We start from the raw sequence: 23,106 nt of genomic DNA on the forward strand, positions 1-23,106 counted from the left end.
TGAATTTTCTTTGAGTTTATGGAGATGAGGCTGCAGACGCGAATGAAATGTTTATTTGCGTAACGAGCAGAGCCTAGAACGGATTGCCATCTTATGATCCAATGGACAACAAGCCCACGACGACGTAGCAGGACGCTCACCCAGCCAGGCTTTAATTCTTGAAATGGGCTTACACGCATCAATAATGCCAATAATTTGTTCGGTTGTTACCAATTGCAGATGTTTCCGTTCATTGTCGGACCTACAAAAGACGAGGGCTAGAATCGTGTGTGGCTTTAATATGGGAGATACCCATGCATCCGGCCGTACTTAGCTGGCTTACCCATGAATCTGGCCCCATCATAGCAGGCTAGCAGCAGATATGGGACCTACACAACCATGCAAAAGAAGCCTGGCCATACGTTTGACTGTGATATCCGACGCACCAGCACCACGAGAAAGCAGAATGGAACAGCACGATGGTGGAAAGGTAGAGTGATTATCTAATGTTTGCGTGTATTCATAAACCAACTTTCATGATATGCAATGGATAATCATTGTGCATGCTAGGTCGAAGTATTAGTATCAAGATCTCCTGCCTAATGTTACAGATGAAATTTTGATGAAAACTAACAAGTGAAGGGTTAAAATGTATAATACAAATGCCGACCGTGCTAGCATGAGCTTCTGCTGCCTTCCGCTTGGCAGGGAGCGGCCTCTGACGCGTGAACCAGTGGGGTCACCCACAAGCCCCGATAAATTAAGATGGTCTCTTCCATAGCCGGGCCTATCATGCATGGGACCAGAAGCTAGAGAACCAAATCTTCCCATTCTATTTCTCGTCATGTTAGTTTCCATACTTGCATAATCTAGCTTCAGCTGCACAGCGTTCAGTTTCTCCAACTCAAGTTCTTTGGCATGAATTTCCACAGTCAATTCCTCTGCTTGAGCCTGAAGATTGAAATCATGGAGAGATGTCAGCAGCTAGAAGTACTTAATTATATAAATAACTGCAATAAAAAGTCTTGTATAGAACTGACTTGTTTTGTCGCCAGCTGTTCCAACAGGCTATGAAGTTGCTTCTCTAACAGCTTCTCCCTTTGTGCTGTATAATATAGTCATTAAGGTTAGCTCCTATAGATGGAGAACATGCCAAGGATGAGCAAAAAACGGTCGGGACTTTCCTTGGCAGGTATTGGGAAAGAATTCTAATTCCAACCAGCAACAATGAAACTTCCATTTGATGAGAATTTGAATATGAGTGTCACATTCAGGGGGTAATCAGTAATAAGACCTCTCCAATCAGCAGAGAGGATATAATGTACCTCGATCATGACACTGAACTATGCCAATGGACAAAAGGACACAAATAATTCAAAGACAGATAGAACGGAAAGTGACATGCTTGCTCATGTCATCAGCACATCACCATTCCTCAACCAATGTAAGTACATGGGCACGGTGAATAACAGAAGGCACTTGGGCATACAACAACCACTTATCTGGTTTCAACGAAACACTTTATCCCTATATATCTGTGATTTACCAGACATACACAAAAACTTCCTCAAGCCATTACCTCCATTATACAATCATTTGCTCTTTCCAGATCAACATACCCCCACCATTTACTTCACATATGTAAAATTGTAAAATACAAAAGACTGCACCTTGCGGTGCCAGCTACGATTCTCTACCAGAAGTGCTCTCCAGTGACCCAGTCTCTACAACAACCATTGTGTAACGGGTCAGTGCCTACAAGCTCAGAATAGAACTTGACCACTAATAATACGCCTCATCACCAATGAACAAGAAATATGAAGAGGAAAGCTTCTGCTAGTCAAAAATTGTTTTGTTGCTTCAGCAAATTTTCAAACTTTATAATCATTATTTCACAAAGAGTTGCAAACAAGAATAGTAAGACCAAGTCGTACTTTACAAACATGGGCTCAAAGTTGCCATTTTTCTATCATTGCATTAATATGATGCATGCTATGCTTATGACTTATGAGTTATGAGGAATACAGAATGCTGAATGGAAAAGAACCTACAGATACATGAACTACAAAGTTGTGATACAGAACAATGCATATAAGTTCGTACCTGGTGAAGGCTGCCTAAGTGAATCTCGTTGAAGTTCAGACCACGAGTTTTCCAAGTTATGGATTTGTTCCTCAAGTGATTTCTGGCAACAAAAAAGGAAAAAAATGAAAAACTGGATTTCCCCGAAGTATTGGCATGGGATAGTAGTGGCTCAGAAGTGAGAAGTCAACCAACTCAATTTTCTTCTTCTCTAAATCGCCTGCAGAAGATGCACCAGCAAGATCAGTTCCCTCTATGGCTACCGAATTGGCTTCTACTTCTACCACTTCTGCAGATCGCCTATTCTCCCATGTAGCTTGCAGCTTGTCCAATTCATCTCTGAAAGTACCTTCGGAAGATTCCATTTCCTGAAAATTAGTCACCAGCAATGGCATAGTTAAATTGGACAATCATTCAAAGGACAAAGAAGCACGGTGAAAAGGCCATGCTGTTGCTCCTTATGGTCATTCTGTAGCAGGCAACAAAAATATCTATAATAGGCTTAACAGCATTGCTCGCTACAAGAAAGAGATGTATAAAGGGACATACATTTCTAAGACATTCAAAAAAGGTGTGATGCTAACCACATTTACTGTGGTAGACTCTTGCTTCATATGGAAGATCTCCAGCCAATAAGAGTGTACACCTGACAGGGGGTTTAGTCAAAGACCTTCAAGTCGAAGAAGGTCAAGAGATCGATGTGAATAGTGCATCTCTTGGCATAACCTACTAGAGGCCTGTAAAACCCTAGCTTGACATTTGGAAGAAAATGAAGAAAGAGGAGGGACAGCCAGTTAATGCAAAGCTGAACTTGGATAGTACACTTTTGCTTTATTTTCACCTTCAAGTTGCACGGCCTTGAAAGCTAAACTCCATTATATAGTGAAATTTACCGTTGCATACAAAACAAATTTAAATGATTAAATCATGAGATCCATGCATGAGGTGATGCAATCCATCCACGAGATTTATTGTAGCAGCACAGACAAAGCATGATGAAGATACGCATCCAATCTGAGATGTGATGGTGGACAAGAGTTACAATCTCAGGAACACGGATTCAGCACACTCTTGAGACACAAGGAAGTTCAGATGCAGAGAAAACTAAATTCTAGAACCATTCACCTGATTCCTGTTTTTTGGTGAATCAAAAAGACCCTTTAAAATCCTTGATCTTAATTGATTTGGATGATCTGTTGCCCCCTGTATTATTCATTCAAGTAATTTAAGCATAATCAAGGTAAAATAAGTCTCCAAGGAATATCCATTATTCTGTAATTTAAACCATAGCTTAGGAGGACTCCACCAAAAGGTAACGCAAATGATGCCTGAATCAAGCAACAACAGTGGCAGGAATTACAAGGCAGAAATTGAACACTGTTCAACGAGAAGATATGGCCAAATTATGGCTTTTTGGTTGGCCACACTAAACCTAGAACTTCAGGATAGGTTGCTAAAGTGACCCTTTGTTACTTTTTATATCTGATATGCAGCTTCTGTCTCATTGACAAGCACTTGGAGTTCCCAAAACAAATGAAAAAGGCCCACATCATGAAATTGATTTTGAGACCAATGACTTTTGAAATTTGAATGTAAGTGGCCATGAATCTGTTTAAATTATGGTGATTGTATAGAACAACGAAAACCTAAGATAGAAGGCATGGAACTGAGGAAAGAACTCCAGAGAACTGATTCACTTGAGTCTGTCCTTTCATAGGGCATCGCGAAATTTGGAATGATTTTCAGTCTTTTAAATCGCTTGGATTTTCTGATTATCCTGTTCTGGAAACTTACCACAAATATGAAGAAATATGATATGTTAGTACTGCAAAGAGGAGTTTCGACAATGACGAGAATCACAAACAGCAGAATGATGGAAACATTCTCACTACCATATAAAAGCAAGAGTTGAAGATTGATATGGAATTCATCCAACTGTACGTAAAAAGATGCAATGGAAATTGAGAGAACAATGTAACAGAATGCGACAATGTTTCATGGGCATTAAGTTCTCCAAAACCTTTAGCTCGTGAATTAGCAATCTGCTTAAATACTATATGTTACCAACCTTTAGTTTATTCTCCAAGATACTTGCTTCTTGCATTTTCTCCTGAATTTGCTTCTGACCATTTGATATAGCCTTCTCATAAGCAGCATTTTCCTCTTGCAGTGATGCTTCCCTTAACTGTGCCTGGTGATTAGCAAAAACCGCAAATTAGTACATGTCAAGGAAAGCAGGCCTGGATGAGCTAAAAACATTTCATTGCGCAGTAAAGTACAGCTGCATCGTTCAACAGAGTATCCCGTGAAAAAGATCAATTGATTTGAGCCAATAATTGCTATTAGCGACGTTTTTCATATCATGTTGAGGAACATTGTTAAGCCAATAATTATAGGTAGCACGTTGACCGTTTCACGTTAAACCCCGAAAGTCTATAGTGTGAGATGAAACTTTCTCACAGTGATCTACCCAAAACACTCAAGGAAACATCTCCAATTTTTAAGTGCGGTAGCAAGTCTTAACGGATCCCATCGTTTCCACCATTTGGCAAATTAACTTATTTTCAGTTGAGACCAGATATATGGCAGTTGATCTATCCTGCAAATCGCTGATACACCGACATCACGCAATCAATCATTCTTTCTGGAAGCACCAAAATAAACCCGAAGATGCAATCAGCAATTAATGTATGATCCGATTATAACATCTAAAGAATCCAATTCCACGTGACTAGTGCACTTTGAGAAAACAAAAACCTATCAATTACATCGAACTGTTTTCCAGGATCGAGTTTAAGATTGAAACCCAACAAACAACGGCAAGGAAACCCACAAACCCCAATCGACCCACAAGGCAAATTGGCCATGGCGACGTCAACTTGCGTCGCATTTAGACGTAATTGAAGAAAAAAGGAACCTGTTATCCGAGAAGCGGAGAGGGGACGACTGGCGATCGTGAGATGGCATACGCACCTCTTGGCGGGTGGCTGAGTGGGCGTCGACTTGGAGAGCAAGGGCGGCGTTGGACGCGACGGAGTGGGCGTGTAGGTGGGGAAGACGCTGTGAAATGTGGGGAGGAGGCAGCCTGGCCCTCAATTGCTCGATGCTCCTCCGCAGCTCCCTGGCTTTAGCCTCCCTCTCCCTCACGTACGCCTCTTGCTCGGGCGAGAACACCACTGCCCTCGGCGATGGAAACTCCTCATCGTTAATCCCACCGGCATTCCCTCCTACCACGTCTGCTGCCCAAGCTAGCAGCCCCGCCATCTCTTCCTCTCCTCCTCTACACGTGCGACCTCTTTCTCCTCAACGAGGAGATGCCAACGCTGGACCTTTTCGGAAGATATTAGCACCAATTATCGACCGCGATTCAACTAGAGAAGCCTTTTACGAAACTCGTCATTTCTTGTGAATTAATAGAACAGCACACTGATTAGAAGTTCGTAGTCTGATGGGTGTTTTACTTCAACGATGAGCATCACTCTCTGGTCCTGTCTTTCCCATTGCACCCAATTGCCTCGAGGTGAAAGGATTCCTTGTGTTGTAGAGTGTGCCTCTCACCGTCTTTAATTGGGAAGATAATGTTATCTTCCAACATAGAGATTAAGAAGGCGTTTGTTTACCTCGGATGTCTTCACTGAGATCTCATACCTGAATATTTGAAGTCCGGCCCCTCCCCACATTCGACTTCATTACGAGATATTGGACAAATAATTATTGGATATCTCAAATTCTCATTTTCATACAATGTTCAAATTTGGTGTTTATTTGCTATGAGGTTGCCACGTAAAATGAACCTCATCTCGCTTTAATGTGTGATCTGATGTTATCAAATAATTGACTCGGACTAAACAACAGTTTTTTTCTAATCTCATTCCCGTTTTGACACACCTTCAGTGGAACGTTGATCTATTTTTTCGACAATGCTTGCTGGTTTGGATTCATTAGTTTACTTACAGTATAAACAAAGCGAAGAAAGTCAATCCTATTTCTCGTTTTCTTTTTGTTTTCTTAAATTAATGGCAAAAGAAGTATTGTGCTTCTTCAGCGTATGTTTCATTGCATCGAGTAAGGTGAAAATAACGCCGTCGTTAACTACGTTTTCTGAAAAATCGAACATAAATTACATAAGGGAACTGAATGAAAACACTTAAAGAATTTGTGACTTAAAAAAAAAACTCTTACTTTTTCATACATTATCTCATTTTTCTTTTATTTTCATCTGTTTAGTATTGTCTTTTTTTTTTTCTCCCATCCAAATATAGAATTAGTTCACCAGCCATTTGTTCGGAGGACACCTGCATTCCTTACACACGGGACGTACAAGCCTGTTGTGGTTGTCATTTACGTGCTTGAGATCCCAATATATAGATTGACATCAAACATTTGGAGATCTCAATGAAACCGGTTTGAATGCATGGGAGTAATTCTGCCCCCACATAAATTCCTATTATACTTCACCATCTAGATCAGGTGTACCACTTGTCCGGTTAGTCCGATCTGTTTGCACCACAATGGGTTAAGTTTCTAAAGACAGGAGCAGAATGGATTGGGTCCAGCAAAGAGGCTAAAGTCTTTAGTTGATCTTGGGTCAATGATAAACTTAGCTGGTTTAGTAACCCATCCATTTTCATATGCTTTGCCGGATGAATCCATTATTAATAAACATATTTATTTTTCATGGAGTTTGTGCAATAGACAGTACAACAATCGATAAAAAAAAAAAAAATTAATATGCAAGTTAAAAGATAACAGAAAGTCACTTGGCATCAAAAGCAAACATACTTGAGAATAAGAAAAAAAGACAAAGAACGTTGAGCGGTAGGACCAAACAATAGTATCAACAAATATCTCCGTTATCCTGCATTGAGGAAAAATGCAGGATCTGGATCCGCACTCGAACCCAAAAGGCCCTTGCAACTTCCCACCCAGTTAAACCTTGCGAGCGGAGGTAAAAATTAAGGCTGGAATGGATAACGTCTTCCCTCGGGCGGGAAGGTGAAGCATTCTCTCTCTCTCTCTCTCTCTCTCTCTCTCGCCATGAGCAGTTCTCTCCTGTTTCATCTGCAACCCACCGGCTACCAGACATTGAAGAAGGTGAGCTTGTCACGGCACACGTTATTGCTCCTGTAAACGTCCTGACAGATCCCTTGTGTTACCATTTTCTTGCAAGTCATAGTATAGTTATTCCTTTGTTGGCGTCTGTTTTTGAAGGATGGCTTTGCTTCTGGAGCCAAACCAACTGATCGATTATTGAGGGCATCGGAGCAGAAGACGAAGCAGAAGAAGAAGAAGCAGGAATGGACGAGGGCGGCTACCGGAGTTTATATGGAGGCCGAGACTGGGCTCCCTCCTTTCATGCTCTTTGAGAAACCTCGTGTTGAGCAACCGATGCCAGGAGGAGTACGTATAAAAGAATCTGCCCAATTATGTTTTTACTATTTCCAAGTTTCGGCTGATCCCAAAGCCAAACTACTTCACTACCCACATTTGCAAACTTCTTGTTTTCCTTGTTATTTGTACGACCTCGAAAAATTCATGTGTCGGTAAGTCGCTTTGATTCGAAATCCTGGCAACCAATTTTTGTAAACTTCTTATTCTCTATCGACGATAACAAAGATTTCGAGTAATAGAAGAGCAAGGGAGACATCTGAGGGCCTGGTTAGAATAGTTAATCGTGGAACGGTCAATTATCATGTCACATTACATTATCTTTTATTAGGGTTATCGTAGTATTGATCAGCACAAGAAGCCTTTGAAATTGTGTGAAATTGTTCACATCATCTCTTTATGTACGAGAGACGCCTTACTCCAGCTTATTGAAGAGTAATGTTTATCTCGAGATTCTGTGGACTTCCCGTGTCCCACTTGCAGAATTTTCTTTAGTTACTAATGTCATACTGATTTGTCTGGGGAGTGTTTGGAGTGGAAGGATCCATGCTGAAACGTGAACATAAGATTAGTTTTTCTTGATTCATATCACGAAGTCCGTTCCTAAAAAATGGGAATAAAGTATCTGTTGGTGACCTGGTGGAATCTGTTTCATGCGTGAGGAAATGGCTTGTGTCTTGTCTCAGAACGTACCAATGCAGTTGCTAACAAAATCCATTTGCATGATATTTGAAACATGTTAAATGCAAGGAGCTTGTCCACTTTCCTTATAGCGTGTGCGCCAAACTCCTTGCCCATCCCTCTGTTCATGTTGACGACAAAAGATGCTGCTTGCTTTTATTTCAGTCTTGCTTTATTTAATTTCTGAATCCCAACATCCTTCCTTTGACCTGAGGTGGCAGGAAGTTGTCGAACTTTCTTCTTCATAAAAAACCTCTTGTGAAGAAACCCATTTTTCACAAGTAATTATGTGATAACACTGATAAAGCGTCCTAGGCCAGCTAGGTCTATGGGAAAGCTTCACCGAACTCATTTTCTAACTACTGAACTGCTACTTCATTTGTTAGGCGAGCTATAATATGTTGTTTAAACCAAAATGGCATCCTTGGGAACTATATACATCGGAGAGTCTCTCTTAGCAGCAAAAGACAATGAATCTACTATATCTTCCTTGAACTTATTTAGTACGTAACTGCAATAGGAAGGTTTCTCATACCAGAAAAGCATGACCGTGCCATATGTTTTAAAGTACTAAGGAAGTACCTATATAAACTCATCGTGCGTATGCTGTACCCAAATTATTTTGGTTGAACAAGCTGGAAATGTTGTTATTGAAATCATCAGCTTCAGGGTGGAGTGGCAAAGTTCAGCATTGCCGTTCAGTTGTCCATACTTTATGCTAAATGACTATGGGTGAAGAAGCTTATTTTATTATTTTTTTGTCCAGTTTGAAGTTTGTTGTCTGTAGTCAAATTGTTTTCTCTTTCTTTGGTTCAATTTATTAACATCTGTCATGGGTTGGCAGTTGGAACCTGCTGATCCTGATTTTTACAAAATTGGCTATGTTCGTCATGTTCGTGCTTATGGAATAGAATTCATGGAAGGGCCTGATGGTTTCGGGGTTTATTCTTCTAGAGATGTGGAACCACTACGAAGAGCCCGGGTGAGAAGCTAATTCTGCGTTGTTCATGACCAACTGATTTTGTACATGCTTTGATCATTTATTTATTTGTGCTAGTCTACATGTTCTATATGTTGAATTATTATGGATTAGTTGATCTTAAGCATCAGTCATTGGCAAAACTATTGCTGTTTGTTTGTCTTGCATCCAACATTTTTCTGGCATTAAAATTCATGTTTTTGTTTGTCTGCAACTTCTCTTGCTTCTTATTCTCTTAAAATTGTCTAAACCTCCCTCTGTGATGTAGACCTTCTTTCAATGCTATTCATGACAAAGTCCATGAAATGCTAAACTTAGCATCGTATTATAAATGATAAGAGTCCATGATGTATCAAATTTGTCACAACCTTATCATATATCCATACTTTGAGTTGTAACTTATTCTTTTTCTGTGCCCATATGAGATCATTTAGGAATTTCTTAAAGGTTGTCCTTACATCAGTCTACATAGTTATCATCAACATTTGGCCCTTCTGTTTATTGATATGATTCATTGATGTCCCATTTCTCCAGTTACTTTTATCTAGTCCATATTAAATATCTATCTACACTTGTTTCTGAATATGCAAAAAGGATTGTGATGTATGAAATGCAATATGCATTTTATTTTATTTCAAGGGTTTAAGTTTTTAAGGAGAAAGCCCAAAGGATATTTGCACTAATAAAAAGGAAGTGAACAGTATATTTTATATTCTTCTTGAAGGATGAACATATGTCTACTACCTACAACCAAGAAGACCAAACCTTCTCTAATATCATGTTTTGCAATTTATGAAATTTAATCTCATGTATAAAATTGCGAGGAATCTTGGGGGACTTGTTGGGAGGCCGGCTATGTGATTAAATGTCCTGTTTCTTAATCTTTTTAGGGTTGGAACTGAAGCTGTTGGAGGGCAGATAGGGATCCATCAAACGAGGAGCCCAAGCCTGGGGTGAGAGTGGGTCGGTTTATTCCAATTGGCACTAGAGCCAGTTCAATACTCGAACCTAGTGTCTCGCATGTACAAGTGCAAACGCGTATACCTTGAGGGGGCTAGATGTGTGAAGTTTAGTCCCATACTTAAAGATTGTGAGGAATCTTGTGGGACTTATAAGGGGGCTGGCTAAGTGTTTAAGTCTCTTGGTTTCTAGCCTTTTTAAGGCTGAAACTGAAGTTGCTAAGAGGCAGGTTGGTATTCGCCAAATTAGGAGCCCGAGCACTTGGGATATACCACAAGAATCGATGTTGTTGTTGATATTGTTTGTTATTTTCATGTGTCCCTACTATTGTTTTTCCTATTTATTAACTTCTATTCTTTTCTCTTACTAAATTTTTCTCGACATTTTATATTTTCTTATGGATAAATTTTTTGTAGTAATGTTGATTTATTGATTTTCATTTCTTGCAGATTATTATGGAAATTCCACTGGAATTGATGCTAACCATTAGTAAAAAACTCCCCTGGATGTTTTTTCCTGATATTGTGCCGCTAGGTCATCCCATTTTTGATATTATCAACTCGACCAATGAAGAGGTATATGCCCTTACTGTTGGTAAATGAATGGAATGTTCAGAGTTTGCTATCAAATTTCTTTCTATCAGTGCGTAAATGCTTTATGAGTTCAGTCCCATGAAAAGTTCATAGTGTTAAATGTAAAGAAAGTTCAAATATTTATTTCTACTTGATGTTTGGCATTGCAATTGTTTGTAATTTCAGCTTGTTGCTGCATTTGACTGACTGATCTAATCATGTTCACAGCACAGTATCACACATTGTCTTGCTATCTTGCAGTTAATCTGGCTTCCACTATTCTTTTTGCAATGCCAGGAATTTGAAGATTGCTGATAAGTTTCTGGTGCAGGCAGACTGGGACCTGAGGTTGGCGTGTCTTCTGCTGTTTTCATTTGATTGTGAAGGGAACTTTTGGCAGCTGTATGGTGATTTTTTGCCTAGTGTAGATGAAAGTACAAGTTTGCTTCTGGCAACAGAGGTGTGTGCTATCCAGACTTAGGTCTTTTTTATTCTTACAATATGTTCCATCCTTCTTAGCTGTATGTTAACGTTGTACATAAATTTGTGAGGATATGCGAATGTTACCTGCTCTCAGTGGTAACTAAAGACAGTTACATATATATTGCTGTCATTAATAGAGTTGATTCTGTGGCCGATCAACGTATATTCCATTTACTATATTTTTATCTGCCCTTATAGATTAGTCCTTGCTCCTAAGATAAATACTAGTCATGGTCTGATTCTTGTTCACTTGTTCTTTCTGTCAGGAGGAGCTTTCAGAGCTACAAGATCAGAAGCTTGCTGTAGCTATTCGTGAGAAACAACGCCAAGCTGTGGAATTTTGGGAAAAGCATTGGGTTTGTTGCTTATGATACTCTTTTTGCAATCAATGATGCACTTGCATGTTGACTTGAGTAACTTGATATCAGTTCCCTGATCTGTCATCCAGAGTCTGGATATAGAATAGTTTGACTTTTTATCCCCTACCATGGCGGATGAGTTCCCCTCAACTGCTGTGCTACAGGCACTTTATTCTGCAAAGCGGACAGCTGGTGATTCAGTTTCTTTCTGCTAAAGGACATCGATTCTCCCTCATAGCAACCCATGACCAAATTTACAGGGCTGTATCCAATCCAAGTAGAATCTAAACCTTTTAGGTTCCTAGCATAACTTAAGAGCCATTCTCACTATACAATTGCTTTATTTGCTGTCACAAGGACGTCTTGATTCATGCATTGTGTCTGTGTCCCTTATGTACAAGTCACTTTATAAACTTCAGAAGAACTTTCTGAATCCATCTACGCGGTGCCACCTTTGTCTGTCTGATGATGATTAACAAGTTGCAAGCATTTCTTATTGTTTATTAAAAATTCTCAGTATGATTAATGGAAGGCATTTTTATTTCATGTGAAACAGCATCCTGGCGCTCCTTTGAAGATAAAACGTCTTGCTCGTGATCCTGAAAGGTTCCTTTGGGCAGTGGGCATTGCTCAGTCCCGTTGCACTAATTTACAACTTAGGATTGGTGCATTAATCCAAGATACAAATATGCTAGTTCCTTATGCTGGTAATGTTGATTACCATTGCCCGATTTAGCTTAGAATTTTGTTATGGTTGTTTAATATGAGTAGGGTAGCAAGATATATTGCTTAATCTGATTATAAATTTCTTGGAAGGAATGAGTCCTTTTTCAAATTAGACAACCTGGTAGCAAACTTCAAAGTTAAATTTGTAACTTAGCATCTGTGGAAGGTGCTTCGCATGCATTTAAACTTGGATCCTAATAATCCTTATAAATCTGTTTCTCTTATTGGAAGTCCTTATATCACAATGTTGTTTTTTTAAAGAGTTGTACTTCTTTTGGCCTTTAACTAGCTCTCTTTTCTACTGTATAGATATGCTAAATCATTCCTTTCGACCCAACTGTTTCCTGCATTGGCGTTTCAAGGATCGCATGCTGGAGGTGTTGATAAATGCTGGTCAGAGAATCCGAAAAGGGGATGAGGTGAAACTTTCAATTATCCTAAGAACCATACTGACAGATATTCCCTTGGCAACCCTTTTTATCTGACTGTTCTCATTGTATTTACCTGTACAAGTTAGGTTATTTAGTAAAACCTTCATAAATTCAAAAGTTCTTGTTGAAACTAATCACAAACTTCAGGTTTCTGTTGTAAAAAGTAAAATCCTGTCTCAGAACTTCATTATGTGTTCATTTATTTCTGAAAGAACTCACCCTGTTTCTGAAAAATTACTGCAGATGACAATCAATTATATGGCAGGACAGAATCATATGTTGATGGAGAGATATGGATTTTCATTGCCAACAGTAAGTATTTTGTGCAAAGATGATGCTATGAATAACAGCTGTAGACCAGTCACCCTTTTTCTGCTGTTTCTTTGGTAACAAGTTAGACTGTTTGATACGCCATAAGATATATATGCTTTATTACATAATGTCTTTACTTTGTTTTCATTTCACTGCCAGTCCAGTCAATATGATTTATACCTCTTCCCATGACAAAAGCTTGAGCTACTTAGACCATGCTTTTGGATTTTGCCTGATGTGCTTGATTTCTAGCTTTATTAATTTCTGGCATTTCTTAAGATTATAGTCCGCACATTGTAAATTTCTCCATAATTGTATTTTTTTTTATCTGTGTATAGTGGTACGTCTGTGCATCTTAGAACTGCAAAATGTGACTCCAAATTCAATTTAGCGAGCTTTCCATCTGAGTTATTCCTATTTAATTAAGATTTAGCAACCTCTTGGGTATATCTGTACATCTCCATGACCTGGGATTATTGTACTTGTCAAGCAGTGTAACTACTCAAATGTTTTATCTGTAGGTGCTTGGTTTTTTTCTTCTTCCATGTTGATGATTTCCTTTTTTGCTTCTCTAACTGTTTATTTGTGTATTTTGCTGATTGGCACACCAGAATCCTTGGGACGAGATACCTTTCTCTGGACATTCAAAGATTCACTTGGATTCATTTTTATCAGCTTTTAACATATCAGGCCTTCCAAGTGACTACTATTACAACAGTAAGTGTGGTCTTTTTTTCTTGTTGACACCTCTCTATATCCTGTCTATTAAATACGCAGCTCAAGAAATTGGTTTTTACAGGTAGGCTTTCTGAAGGAGAAGATACGTTTGTTGATGGTGCTATCTTGGCAGCTGCACGTACTTTACCCACATGGTCAGATGGGGATATGCCTCCAATTCCGAGTTTAGAAAGGAAAGCAGTATTGGAGTTGCAGGAAGAATGCCAACAGTTTTTAGCAGAGTTCCCTACAACAGCCGAACATGATCAGCAAATCCTGGGTATGAGTTTTGAAAAATGAGAATGGCCTCTTTATTTTTTGTAAATAGGGGTGTTGATTGAATCCAAGTTTGAACGCTTGATGGTATCCGAACTTGAGCATCTTTGACCTTTGATCTCAAGGTGGCTTCCCTTTGTGGAACTCCACGCACTTACCTGAGATCTGAGTCTTTCAGATGCACATGTAGGGCCTAAAATTGCTAAATTTAGGTCAATTGAGATTGATTTCTGTGATAGAAATATTTTAAGTTCTAATCCTTGGTCAACTGAAAATGTTCAGATTCTAATCCTCAGTGTAGCAGAACACTGGAAGCTGCAATCAGGTATGTTCACTGCTGCAGATGATCTGCTGGTATTTGGACGAAAACTAAACACATCATTCTGGTCCTGTTTCTTATACCTTGTCTCCTTGCAGATACAGAATGCACCGTAAGATGTTCATTCAGAAGATTAACAGTGCCTTGGAACTTTACCTAGACAGGATACTCTTCTGATCAACTACTGAGCTTCTATAAAATTGGCGTAGTTTATCACCTTGTATTTATGTACAAGCAACAATTTTTTGTGTGTTGCTTGTGTATGTGGGAGGCTGTGGAAATTTTGAAAGCACTGCATGCCTTATGATTCTATTTGTGTTTTGATTGTACCCTTCCCGTCCAAGAGGAGGCTAGAGTTCAGAACTTAGAAGCTGATAACACGTCAAAAGCGCATGTTATGCTCACCGATGTAAGTCGTCCGTGTATGATTTTTCTTGGATATTCTTTCTTTTTTCATGGATGTTTAAGGCATACAGCATTTTGACTGTCGGTGCTAAATGAAAGTGCCAAATACTAATGACATTAAAAAAATCCTTTTCCATTCCTTTTTTGATTTCCTTTCTCTTAAAATGGGAAGTTGGGATTTGGCACTCCTACTAGATTATAATCATGCCCAGGAGATGCTTCTGCAGTGTCGAGCGCTTGACCGCTTTCAACTTGAAAGTTAATTGAAAGATTTTAAATATCAAACGATTACACGGATAAGTAAAAAAGGATAAAGATAAAAAGTTCTGGTAGGAATTAGCAAATTGTATCTTAATTAGCACACAAGCACTGGATGAATGCATATCTTGGTACAAATTCAAGATAAACGGCTCGGCCTGTTCTTGGCCTAATGGAAGCCAAGTTTGGTGTGGTTGGAGAAATTTCTAACATTCATTGCACTTTGAAGCTGTGACAAAAAGTTGACCGTCACTTTCTTAATTTCCATTTGCCATGTTCTAATTATAAATAACTATTTCCTATGAAGTAACTTAAGGAATTATCGGATCCGATTATATAAGCCATTGGACTGGTTTTTTTTTTTTTTTGCAGCATTTAAGAAAGCAAATCGCTACGCGCCTGTCTATTTCAGCAACAATGTTGCCATTTATGCTGATTTTGGACAGAGTTTAAACTGGATCTGCTCTCTGCCAAAGAAGGGACATGTTACTCTTCGGAATCGAAAAAAAAAAAGGGATAAGTACCATTTCTTGTATGAAAATCTTAGTCAAAATTTTTAAACTTTAATTCGATCACTCTCATAAAAAATTTCTAACTCGTCCTCAAGTCTATCGTACAGCTCAAAGACTCATATCCATTTAATAAGTCACGCACTATTGCGTCTAAATGGTTCGGGTAGTATTAATCTACAATACATACATAAGTCTAAAACTGAATTTGATATGATTCAATGCCTAAAAGATGACGAATCCCAAGATCAAATTTTAACGTTTAAATCCCAGGAACCGCCCGCGAACCGCCAAGGTCGATGCACGGAACGAAATTCAAAGCATTCGAAAAAGCCGCCACGAAGTTTGCATGTTTGAACGCAGAGGGGAAGGAAAGAAATGAAAGTTTATGTAAAGGACTGACCTTTTGATATAATTCTAAACGCACACAAACTTCTTACATGAACCATGCTTTGGATCTAATTCCTGTTTTTAAGGCTTCAACATACAACCTGCTTGTGTCACAATGTTACCACCTGGTTTGGTGGTGTTCAAACTCAAAAAAAAGCTAGGAACTAAGATAACTAATCATTTAACAATTTTTTTTTATAAATCCTTTAAGGTTCATTATAAATTTTTAGATACGAGACTAAACTTACACTTAGATCTTATGCTCATATAAAAAATACGTACTCAAAGCTTGTTCCCCTATTGAGACGAGGCCCAAATGGCCCTAAAATGTGGGTCCTTTAACCATCATGTCAACAAGGATTGCTGTTGATGCTTGTCCCTCTTAAACATGGTTTGCATTCGAAACTACAAATATGAGATTGTTTTTTGAAATTTATGACAAGAGCAAGACTCTAAATGGGCATGTTCTCGAAAAGAAAAGAGTAGGCGCCTTTGGAAATGAAATTGGAGGGAAGCCCCAGAAGCGGGAGGAGAAGACGGAAAAGAAGGGGGAGAGGGCGCCCCTTAAATTTTCCTTCTCTTCGTTTCAAAATTTCAGGACTTGCGAAGATCCCAAAACCGGTTTTTCAAAGCTGCGAAACTTCGTTTCCCGGTGTTTTTCACCTTTCCCGCCACCGCCATTTCCTCTACTTCCCTCCGCCTTCGCCCCTTTCCCTGTGCATCTTCTCATTCTCTTCTGCTTACTTGCTAGAGCCACAGAGAGAGGGAGAGCGAGAGAGAGAGAGAGAGAGATGGACGAGAGGGAGGCTCATCACTCCAAGGGAGACTACAGATCGCCGTCGAAGCGGTTCCACGGCCTTCATCCTCTCAAGCGGTTCAAGCTTCTGCAGCAAGAAGAGGAAGAAGGAGAACATGGCAGGAAGCGGGACGCTAATCCCAGCATCACCACCACTACAACCTTCTGCCTTCCAGCCAAAAAGAGAATCTGGGCTCTTTATCAACCCCCCCAATTCGAATCTCCCTCCCCTTCTCCCCCGAAACGCCAGCGCCGCCCTTCTCAATCACCCATATCCAAGAACGCTCTCTTTCAGAGGCGCCCCACTTTCGATTCCGCCCCACAAAGAGAAGTAAAGAAGGAAAAAGGAGTAGTTCGTGAAGATGGCAGCGCCGACAGCAACGAGGAGCTGGAGGAGGAAGACGACGGCATAGTTTGCGACGTCTGCAAGAGTACCGACGGCGATCCCTCTGATCCCATCGTCCTCTGCGATGGCTGCGACGTCATGGTTCACGCCTCCTGCTACGGCGATCCCCTCGTCCGTGCTATCCCCGAAGGCGACTGGTTCTGCGCCAAATGCCAATCGCGCAACAGTTGCTCCAAGGAGCCGCCATCTTGCTGCCTCTGCCCGGCCGATCACGGCGCTCTCAAGCCCACCACCGACGGCAGGTGGGCTCACATTCTGTGCGCGCTTCTTGTTCCCGAAGTGTTCTTTAGGGACTCTGCGGGTAGGGAAGGCATCGACTGCTCCAACGTCCCGCGAAGGAGATGGGAAGGTCATTGCTATGTCTGCGACACTAACAAGGGCTCGGTCATCGAGTGCTCGGAGCCAAGATGCTCATCTGCCTTCCATGCTTCCTGTGGTTTGGAGAATGATCTGCACCTCGAGTACAAAGAAGAAAGAGCTGGTGGTCTCATCGTCGGCTTCTGCAAACTTCACACTCACCTCTGGAAGAAGGTAAATGAAGCCCTTTCCTTTGACATCTTTTCGATTTTCCGTTTGCCATTCGAGTTCGCTTCTTGTTTTAGCATGGTTGCCTACGGAGTTTGGTTTTTAAAGTCGATTCCCTGATTTAGAAGTTCTTTGAGATGGTAATTCATTTTCAGTCATGGTATACCAAGCAGATGAAGCAAGTCTCGTATGTTAGATTGCTCCATACCTTATCGGAAGTGTCAAACCTCTGAGGCCAACTTCTCTATAGCTTTGTCCGCTCATTTTCTAAGCTTTCAATCGCATGGTTTACCTTACATCACCCATATATGTGATGTTTTCGATCATGCCAAGGGTTTCTCGCACTGTCTGGGAAGCTCGTGTGGTATGCCATTTTTTAGTATCCCTTATCTTCAAGATTAACAATATAAGCCAACAAACTATGATAGCTTCTAGTACATCTTCTTAGCGCCTCAGATAGTTTCGCGTTTTGCCGCATTCAGATATTTTCTTTGAATCCTCCTACCAGATAACAGATTTCTCATTATATTAAATTTTGCATATTGACGTCCAGATCACGTTTGGAAGTTCAGTTCCATTTCAAAATTGAACCTTTTGTTGCACGATATGACTGAAAACTGATGAATATGGTAATAATATACGGAAATTTGGTTTATTTTTCTTGATAACCTTGAAATGATCCTGCTAACTTCTCCGCCAAAATGAACTATATAGATCACCTCTGTGCACTGTAAAGAGATTATGAAAGATGGAAGTCATTGCTGTAACTGCTGATGTGTCTGGGCGATGGTGTTGTTTGCAATTTGGCTTATATCTACTTTCCCTGAATTGTTGTTCTTGTTACGCTCGGTTCTAAACTGTCACCTTCTATTGCTGCAGCAACAACTGACTGGCAAGTTCAAGATAGTGCCCAGAGTCCAAGCAAAAGCCAAAGGCAGGCAACGGTAGGCGCGACGGGGTCTCTTTGCACATTCATGTTGCAAACGGCTTTGCCACGCTTTTAAGCATTTATTTGCTTTTCAAGGCAGAAAGTGACACTTTCATGTTCCCAGATGATTGAACTCACTGTAACGATGCATATAACTTCCAAGAGTCGGGTTCTCGTCTTTTGTTTTCAAAATTGGCATAGGCGGCCATGTTTTATCTATCGAAAGATCATAACATTTATTTGCTTATATGGTGACAGCATATCATTACACAATTCGGAAGGTCCGAATTAGGGTACAGAACATATTACTACACGTAGTATCCACAAAGTGAAGCCAATCTCCTAGAGATCTTTGAGCAGCATATTCAATTGCAGATGAAATTGAGAGAGAATCTCGATAGAAGTTCTGGTATGCTGGAAATTATGGGGCCATAAGTCTGCAAAAATGAAGTGCAAAATTCGTGAGAGACAAAATGGCAGCTCCCAAGAGTAGAGAGCGAGAGAGACATATGCCACCCAATTATCGATCAAATAATTGATATTCGATTTCATAATTTTGGCAGCTCTCAAGAGTAGAATCATTGGTACCTTGGCGTTGTCATGAAGCTGGAAGAGTGGAACTGCAAGTAACTTCATGTTTTTAGGAACTTTCAATGTCTGACTTGCAGAGTGCTTAACCAAGAACAATTTCAAGCATTCCTGTAAGAGAAACAGTAACGAGGATCAAATGATTCAAATCTAAATGCCGAACTCTGCAGTTGTGTTGGTTTCTTCACCTTTGGCATCTTTGCGTGAGATGGGCAATAAGGAAGCATGATGGTATCATAACCAGTCCTCCACCACATGCCAACGCATTCTTCTACCTGATTATATGAAATTTAAAAAAACACTACACGTTGAATATGACAATAAAAGCCAACAAGAACAAAGAACGGGCTGCCACAGCAGAATAAACCACATGCTTATATTATCCTCTTCAGATCCAGGTATATACTTTACTTTAAAGAGTAAGGATAGTGTAATCAAATTGAAAAGGTGAATAGTACATTATCGTAGCCATACTCAAGCTATTAACCTATAGTAATGCTTATCCTCATTGCAGAAAACCAACGAGGGAGTTACCTGCCACTCCTTCTCTGGGTCAACCGTATCAGGAGAGAGCTTGCTTGATAACTTGCGCTTTAATCCTTCAATTTCTAAGAAAAGTATGCAGTCACTGCTCATTCAGTTCACCAATCTAAAAAAAAACTCCCTGATGAAAAAAAAGTTTGTTCTATGCCATGTTGCAGTAAAACATATGAGTGGCAGCAAAATAGCCATAACTTTGTAAAACACTGAGAAATTTAGACCAGAAAGCAACAAAATATGACCTAAAAATTCATCTTATTTAAGTAACTTTTGCAAGAGAAACTTATTATTTTCCAATTTCAGACTAGAACTGATTTACCTGTTTCACCAGGCCTTAGACGGCCACCAGGCAGCCTGAAGAAAGAATTTCTTACTTGCAGAACCAACACATGAGGATGTTTGAACTGCTCGACCTATTACATCATCCATATTTTGATCAATAGAAAGGGAAAGAAATAGAGTGCACAGGAAAAGGGAGAAAAGGTTAGGTGCACATATTTGTCAAAAATGTTGAAGAAACCAATTTGTATACAAAAGACACTATTAATCTGATTGCAAAATTGTGTGGAAAGCAAAGCAGAAATGCTATCTGAAATCCCTACAGCATGTTCAGCAGTGGACTATAATGGTGTCCTATATCCAACATTACTCGTAGAAATGATTCTCTCCTCGCCAATACTGCAACGGACATTCCTAAAATGCTTTAAGTTGCATAAGAGTTTTTCATTCCTGGAAGAAGGAACTGTTTACACTTTTTACCCCAATAGATGCCATACGGTGAACTAGTTTCAAATAAAAATTTCCCACTTCAAGCAACAAAATCATGGTTTATACAGCCCATTTATTTTGATTTCTTCCATGCCTTTTCTGCATTCTTTTGCTCCTATCCTATAGCTGGATTATTTTATGGCACTTCATCTTTCTTTACATGCAAGAGAAGAGTTGTTGATGAGGACTTAAACTACTAAATCTACATTACCAGGACAAGATGCAACCATTGAAGGACATTTGATTTCTCTTCCTAAGAATGCCAGGAATGGAATGTTCTGTTCCTGGTTTCCTAGAGACTAGAAGAACAAATGAGGCAATGGCCACTAAACTCAACATGGATCATCTATTTCCTTGACTGCAGAACATGCGCCAACACACCCTGCATTGAACATCCTCCTAGTGTGAGACATACACATGCAGTGTTGGACACGTTCAGAAAGTAAGAACGACGGCCCTTAAATAAATTTTCTAGTTCTCTGCCTCTGTTTCAGCAGTCATTTTTGTTTTGTTTGCAACTTATATACTGCCCTTTGTCTTAATGCCTTTAATGTACAGATTCTGTCAATTAAAGTTGTTTACTAAACATAACACAAACTATTTTTCCCATAAAAATTGTGTTGGCTTGGCTCACGGTTGTTGCGTTGGTTTGTTGCATTATTTGTAAAGTATCCGTTTCTCAGATGCCTCTCTATCCTACGTCCAAACAACTTGTCAGTTAGATCTTTCATTATACTCAGGAACTTGTGAAATTACAATCACAGAGCCAAGAATAAGCAGGTGGGAACGAGAAAGATTCATGCAACTACGGTCTAGAACAGGAAGGAAAAACCATCTCCTGCTATGTACCCCGGAAGACAGTGAACAGAAATTATGCAGAAACGAGCATAAGCAGCACAGGCCTGAAAGAACATAGACATCCCAATCGCGGAACGATTTCCCGAAGAAAGATATCAACCTTCTCTTGGTGTGAAAAGGAAACTCATACACTGATCATCCGTCACATCAACATGATAGAAATAAAAAACCAGTCGAGTTAACCATTACTAACCAGAATTATCCCCTCCACGCATCTTCTCAATCCATCTCTCATAAAACTGATACACAACAAGTAAAAACTAATTAGCTTGACCCAAGAGAAAAGGATCGCGTCTTCTGCAGATTGGCAGTGCAAATACGCATAGAATTTAAACTGTGGTCGACCAAAGAGGAAGAAGAATCGTATAAAAGTACCCTACAGTATATTCCGCACTATTGACATAACGGTTCCAACCAAACACACAATATAGAACAACGCATAAATCAAGAAACTCGTTATTTGATATATTTCTGGGTACTTGAAGAGAGTTGACAGAAAAGAGAGACTAACAAATAACAAAAATCATGGGCAGCTCATGATTAAACAGAGAGAGAGAGAGTAGTTGATGAAGGAAACCTCACTTGGATTTCATCCTGAGGATCCTGTCCGACAAGAACTCGTCCTTCTCTTTCTTTGGTTCCTTGGAGCCGAAGTAGTAGGAGGTCAATGGGTAGACGTCCGCAATTTTCCCAGGCTCCATAGCTCTCCTTCTCTCTCTCTCTCTTTTGCTCTAGAGTCTGAAGTGCGGTTTAGTAACAGAGAAATGGTTCAAATATTGGATCAGGGAAGAAGTTATCAAACGTGGCATAAGACGCGCGATCTCTATCGCGTTGGTGTCTCGTTGTCGAGGAGACGAAGGTGGAGGGCGCGGCAACAGTCCAAAAGTCAAGCCTCTCTCCGAGCTTCTGGAATTTCTTTTGATTAAAAGAAACCAATTTTTTGGTGTGCCTTCGAGAATCCGAGCATAGAGAGTTTGCGTAAGTCCACACAAAGGTGTTATCAGCCTGAAAGAAAAAAAGCAAAAGAATTTCTTTTTTAGATTTGTTACAGAAAAATTCGCTTGATTTATTAAATTATCCTGGCTTCCAACGCTTCCATGAATTTGATGTGGTATTCTTTTGTTTATGTGATAAAAACATTCACCTTAACATTCACGATTCATCAAACTAAGAATCATCATAGGTAATTTACACACTTAAAATCCTCATTTTACTTTTTCAGATTGAAAAAAGATTTAATCTAAGTTTAGAATAGAAAAGTCTGATTAAATCCATGATTTTCAAACCTTAAGGATTTTACATAAGGAGCAATCAAACGCCTCATAAAGTTCTCGGGTGTGCTGAGGCGACACCATTGAATGTTCTTTGAGTGGTAAAACATAGTTTTTCTCTGAAAAACAACATTTAAAACGTATTTAGGCAGCAATCGAAACTAAGCTTTTGAAGATTTAGCCTCGCATTTTCAAAAGGGCATAAATAACTTAGCTTGCCTCATGTTTTTCATATAAGATTTCATCTTCCTCATATCCCCCAAGTATTCACAAAAGTTGTTTTTACAAGATGACATTTTAAGCTCTCAGCCATACACAACCATAAAAATTAAAATTTTCAATCTAAATTATTCCCAGTAGCACGCAGAAGTTTCTGCAGCGGCAGAGTCATACATGCGATTCATGGCCACAAACTCAAAGAGATATTTATTTGGCAAGAATTATTAAAAGTTCAATAGTTTGTCGTTGCTTATAATATACGTACAAAAGATGTCCTATTAACACATTACTATTCATTCACAAGATGAACATGCCGTGGTAGACCTGACATATTAAAATAATATCTCTATCTTGCAGTTCCTTTGTTAGGCGAAATGCTCC

At 39.6% G+C, this 23,106-nt stretch overlaps 4 protein-coding genes across 6 annotated transcripts; 2 read left to right on the forward strand and 2 right to left on the reverse strand.

Annotated features, from left to right (window-relative positions):
- Positions 1 to 478: 478 nt before the first annotated feature.
- LOC116266822 (uncharacterized) lies at positions 479 to 5,603 on the reverse strand. The gene is made up of 6 exons (XM_031648225.2): positions 5,035 to 5,603; positions 4,130 to 4,252; positions 2,253 to 2,429; positions 2,083 to 2,164; positions 1,020 to 1,084; positions 479 to 930 (listed from the first exon to the last, which is right to left on the reverse strand). The coding sequence occupies exons 1-6, from the start codon at positions 5,323 to 5,325 to the stop codon at positions 565 to 567; spliced, it is 1,104 nt and encodes a 367-aa protein (XP_031504085.1). The 5' UTR covers positions 5,326 to 5,603; the 3' UTR covers positions 479 to 564.
- Positions 5,604 to 6,968: 1,365 nt separating this feature from the next.
- Positions 6,969 to 14,805, forward strand: LOC116266813 (protein PLASTID TRANSCRIPTIONALLY ACTIVE 14). 2 transcript variants are annotated; one of them, XM_031648206.2, is made up of 13 exons: positions 6,969 to 7,155; positions 7,273 to 7,461; positions 8,975 to 9,112; positions 10,519 to 10,644; positions 10,973 to 11,101; positions 11,391 to 11,480; positions 12,040 to 12,190; positions 12,519 to 12,628; positions 12,884 to 12,952; positions 13,564 to 13,669; positions 13,752 to 13,949; positions 14,228 to 14,270; positions 14,363 to 14,805. In XM_031648206.2, the coding sequence occupies exons 1-13, from the start codon at positions 7,099 to 7,101 to the stop codon at positions 14,439 to 14,441; spliced, it is 1,485 nt and encodes a 494-aa protein (XP_031504066.1). In that variant the 5' UTR covers positions 6,969 to 7,098; the 3' UTR covers positions 14,442 to 14,805. The 2 variants fall into 2 exon arrangements, with proteins under 2 accessions (XP_031504066.1, XP_031504076.1); XM_031648216.2 differs by having other exon boundaries at positions 7,055 to 7,187.
- Positions 14,806 to 16,374: 1,569 nt separating this feature from the next.
- Positions 16,375 to 18,728, forward strand: LOC116246457 (uncharacterized). The gene is made up of 2 exons (XM_031618347.2): positions 16,375 to 17,559; positions 18,433 to 18,728. The coding sequence occupies exons 1-2, from the start codon at positions 16,618 to 16,620 to the stop codon at positions 18,499 to 18,501; spliced, it is 1,011 nt and encodes a 336-aa protein (XP_031474207.1). The 5' UTR covers positions 16,375 to 16,617; the 3' UTR covers positions 18,502 to 18,728.
- LOC116246458 (pre-mRNA cleavage factor Im 25 kDa subunit 1-like) lies at positions 18,701 to 22,197 on the reverse strand. Of its 2 annotated transcripts, none has more exons than XM_031618349.2 (7): positions 21,818 to 22,197; positions 21,429 to 21,474; positions 19,929 to 20,022; positions 19,604 to 19,668; positions 19,258 to 19,344; positions 19,070 to 19,180; positions 18,701 to 18,918 (listed from the first exon to the last, which is right to left on the reverse strand). In XM_031618349.2, exons 1-7 carry the CDS (start codon positions 21,934 to 21,936, stop codon positions 18,847 to 18,849), a joined length of 594 nt encoding a protein of 197 aa, XP_031474209.1. In that variant the 5' UTR covers positions 21,937 to 22,197; the 3' UTR covers positions 18,701 to 18,846. The 2 variants fall into 2 exon arrangements, with proteins under 2 accessions (XP_031474209.1, XP_031474208.1); XM_031618348.2 differs by having other exon boundaries at positions 19,604 to 19,677; positions 21,818 to 22,190.
- Between the last annotated feature and the right edge of the window lie 909 nt (positions 22,198 to 23,106).

This window comes from Nymphaea colorata, chromosome 1, assembly GCF_008831285.2.
Source record: "Nymphaea colorata isolate Beijing-Zhang1983 chromosome 1, ASM883128v2, whole genome shotgun sequence".
NCBI classification, from domain to species: Eukaryota; Viridiplantae; Streptophyta; class Magnoliopsida; order Nymphaeales; family Nymphaeaceae; genus Nymphaea; species Nymphaea colorata.

Bases quoted from the DNA above. Each gene is read 5' to 3' on its own strand.
- LOC116246457 (XM_031618347.2), top strand. From the start codon at position 16,618: ATGGACGAGAGGGAGGCTCATCACTCCAAGGGAGACTACAGATCGCCG. The intron at 17,560-18,432 runs GTAAATGAAGCC...CTATTGCTGCAG, and splicing joins ACACTCACCTCTGGAAGAAG to CAACAACTGACTGGCAAGTT.
- LOC116246458 (XM_031618348.2), bottom strand. From the start codon at position 21,936: ATGGAGCCTGGGAAAATTGCGGACGTCTACCCATTGACCTCCTACTAC. The intron at 21,475-21,817 runs GTGAGGTTTCCT...GTTGTGTATCAG, and splicing joins ATCCTCAGGATGAAATCCAA to TTTTATGAGAGATGGATTGA. The intron at 20,023-21,428 runs GTTAGTAATGGT...ATGATGTAATAG, and splicing joins GCGTGGAGGGGATAATTCTG to GTCGAGCAGTTCAAACATCC.
- LOC116266822 (XM_031648225.2), bottom strand. From the start codon at position 5,325: ATGGCGGGGCTGCTAGCTTGGGCAGCAGACGTGGTAGGAGGGAATGCC. The intron at 1,085-2,082 runs GTACGAACTTAT...TATATTATACAG, and splicing joins ACTTAGGCAGCCTTCACCAG to CACAAAGGGAGAAGCTGTTA. The intron at 931-1,019 runs GTCAGTTCTATA...TTCAATCTTCAG, and splicing joins AACAGCTGGCGACAAAACAA to GCTCAAGCAGAGGAATTGAC.
- LOC116266813 (XM_031648206.2), top strand. From the start codon at position 7,099: ATGAGCAGTTCTCTCCTGTTTCATCTGCAACCCACCGGCTACCAGACA. The intron at 12,629-12,883 runs GTGAAACTTTCA...AAATTACTGCAG, and splicing joins GAATCCGAAAAGGGGATGAG to ATGACAATCAATTATATGGC. The intron at 14,271-14,362 runs GTATGTTCACTG...GTCTCCTTGCAG, and splicing joins ACACTGGAAGCTGCAATCAG to ATACAGAATGCACCGTAAGA.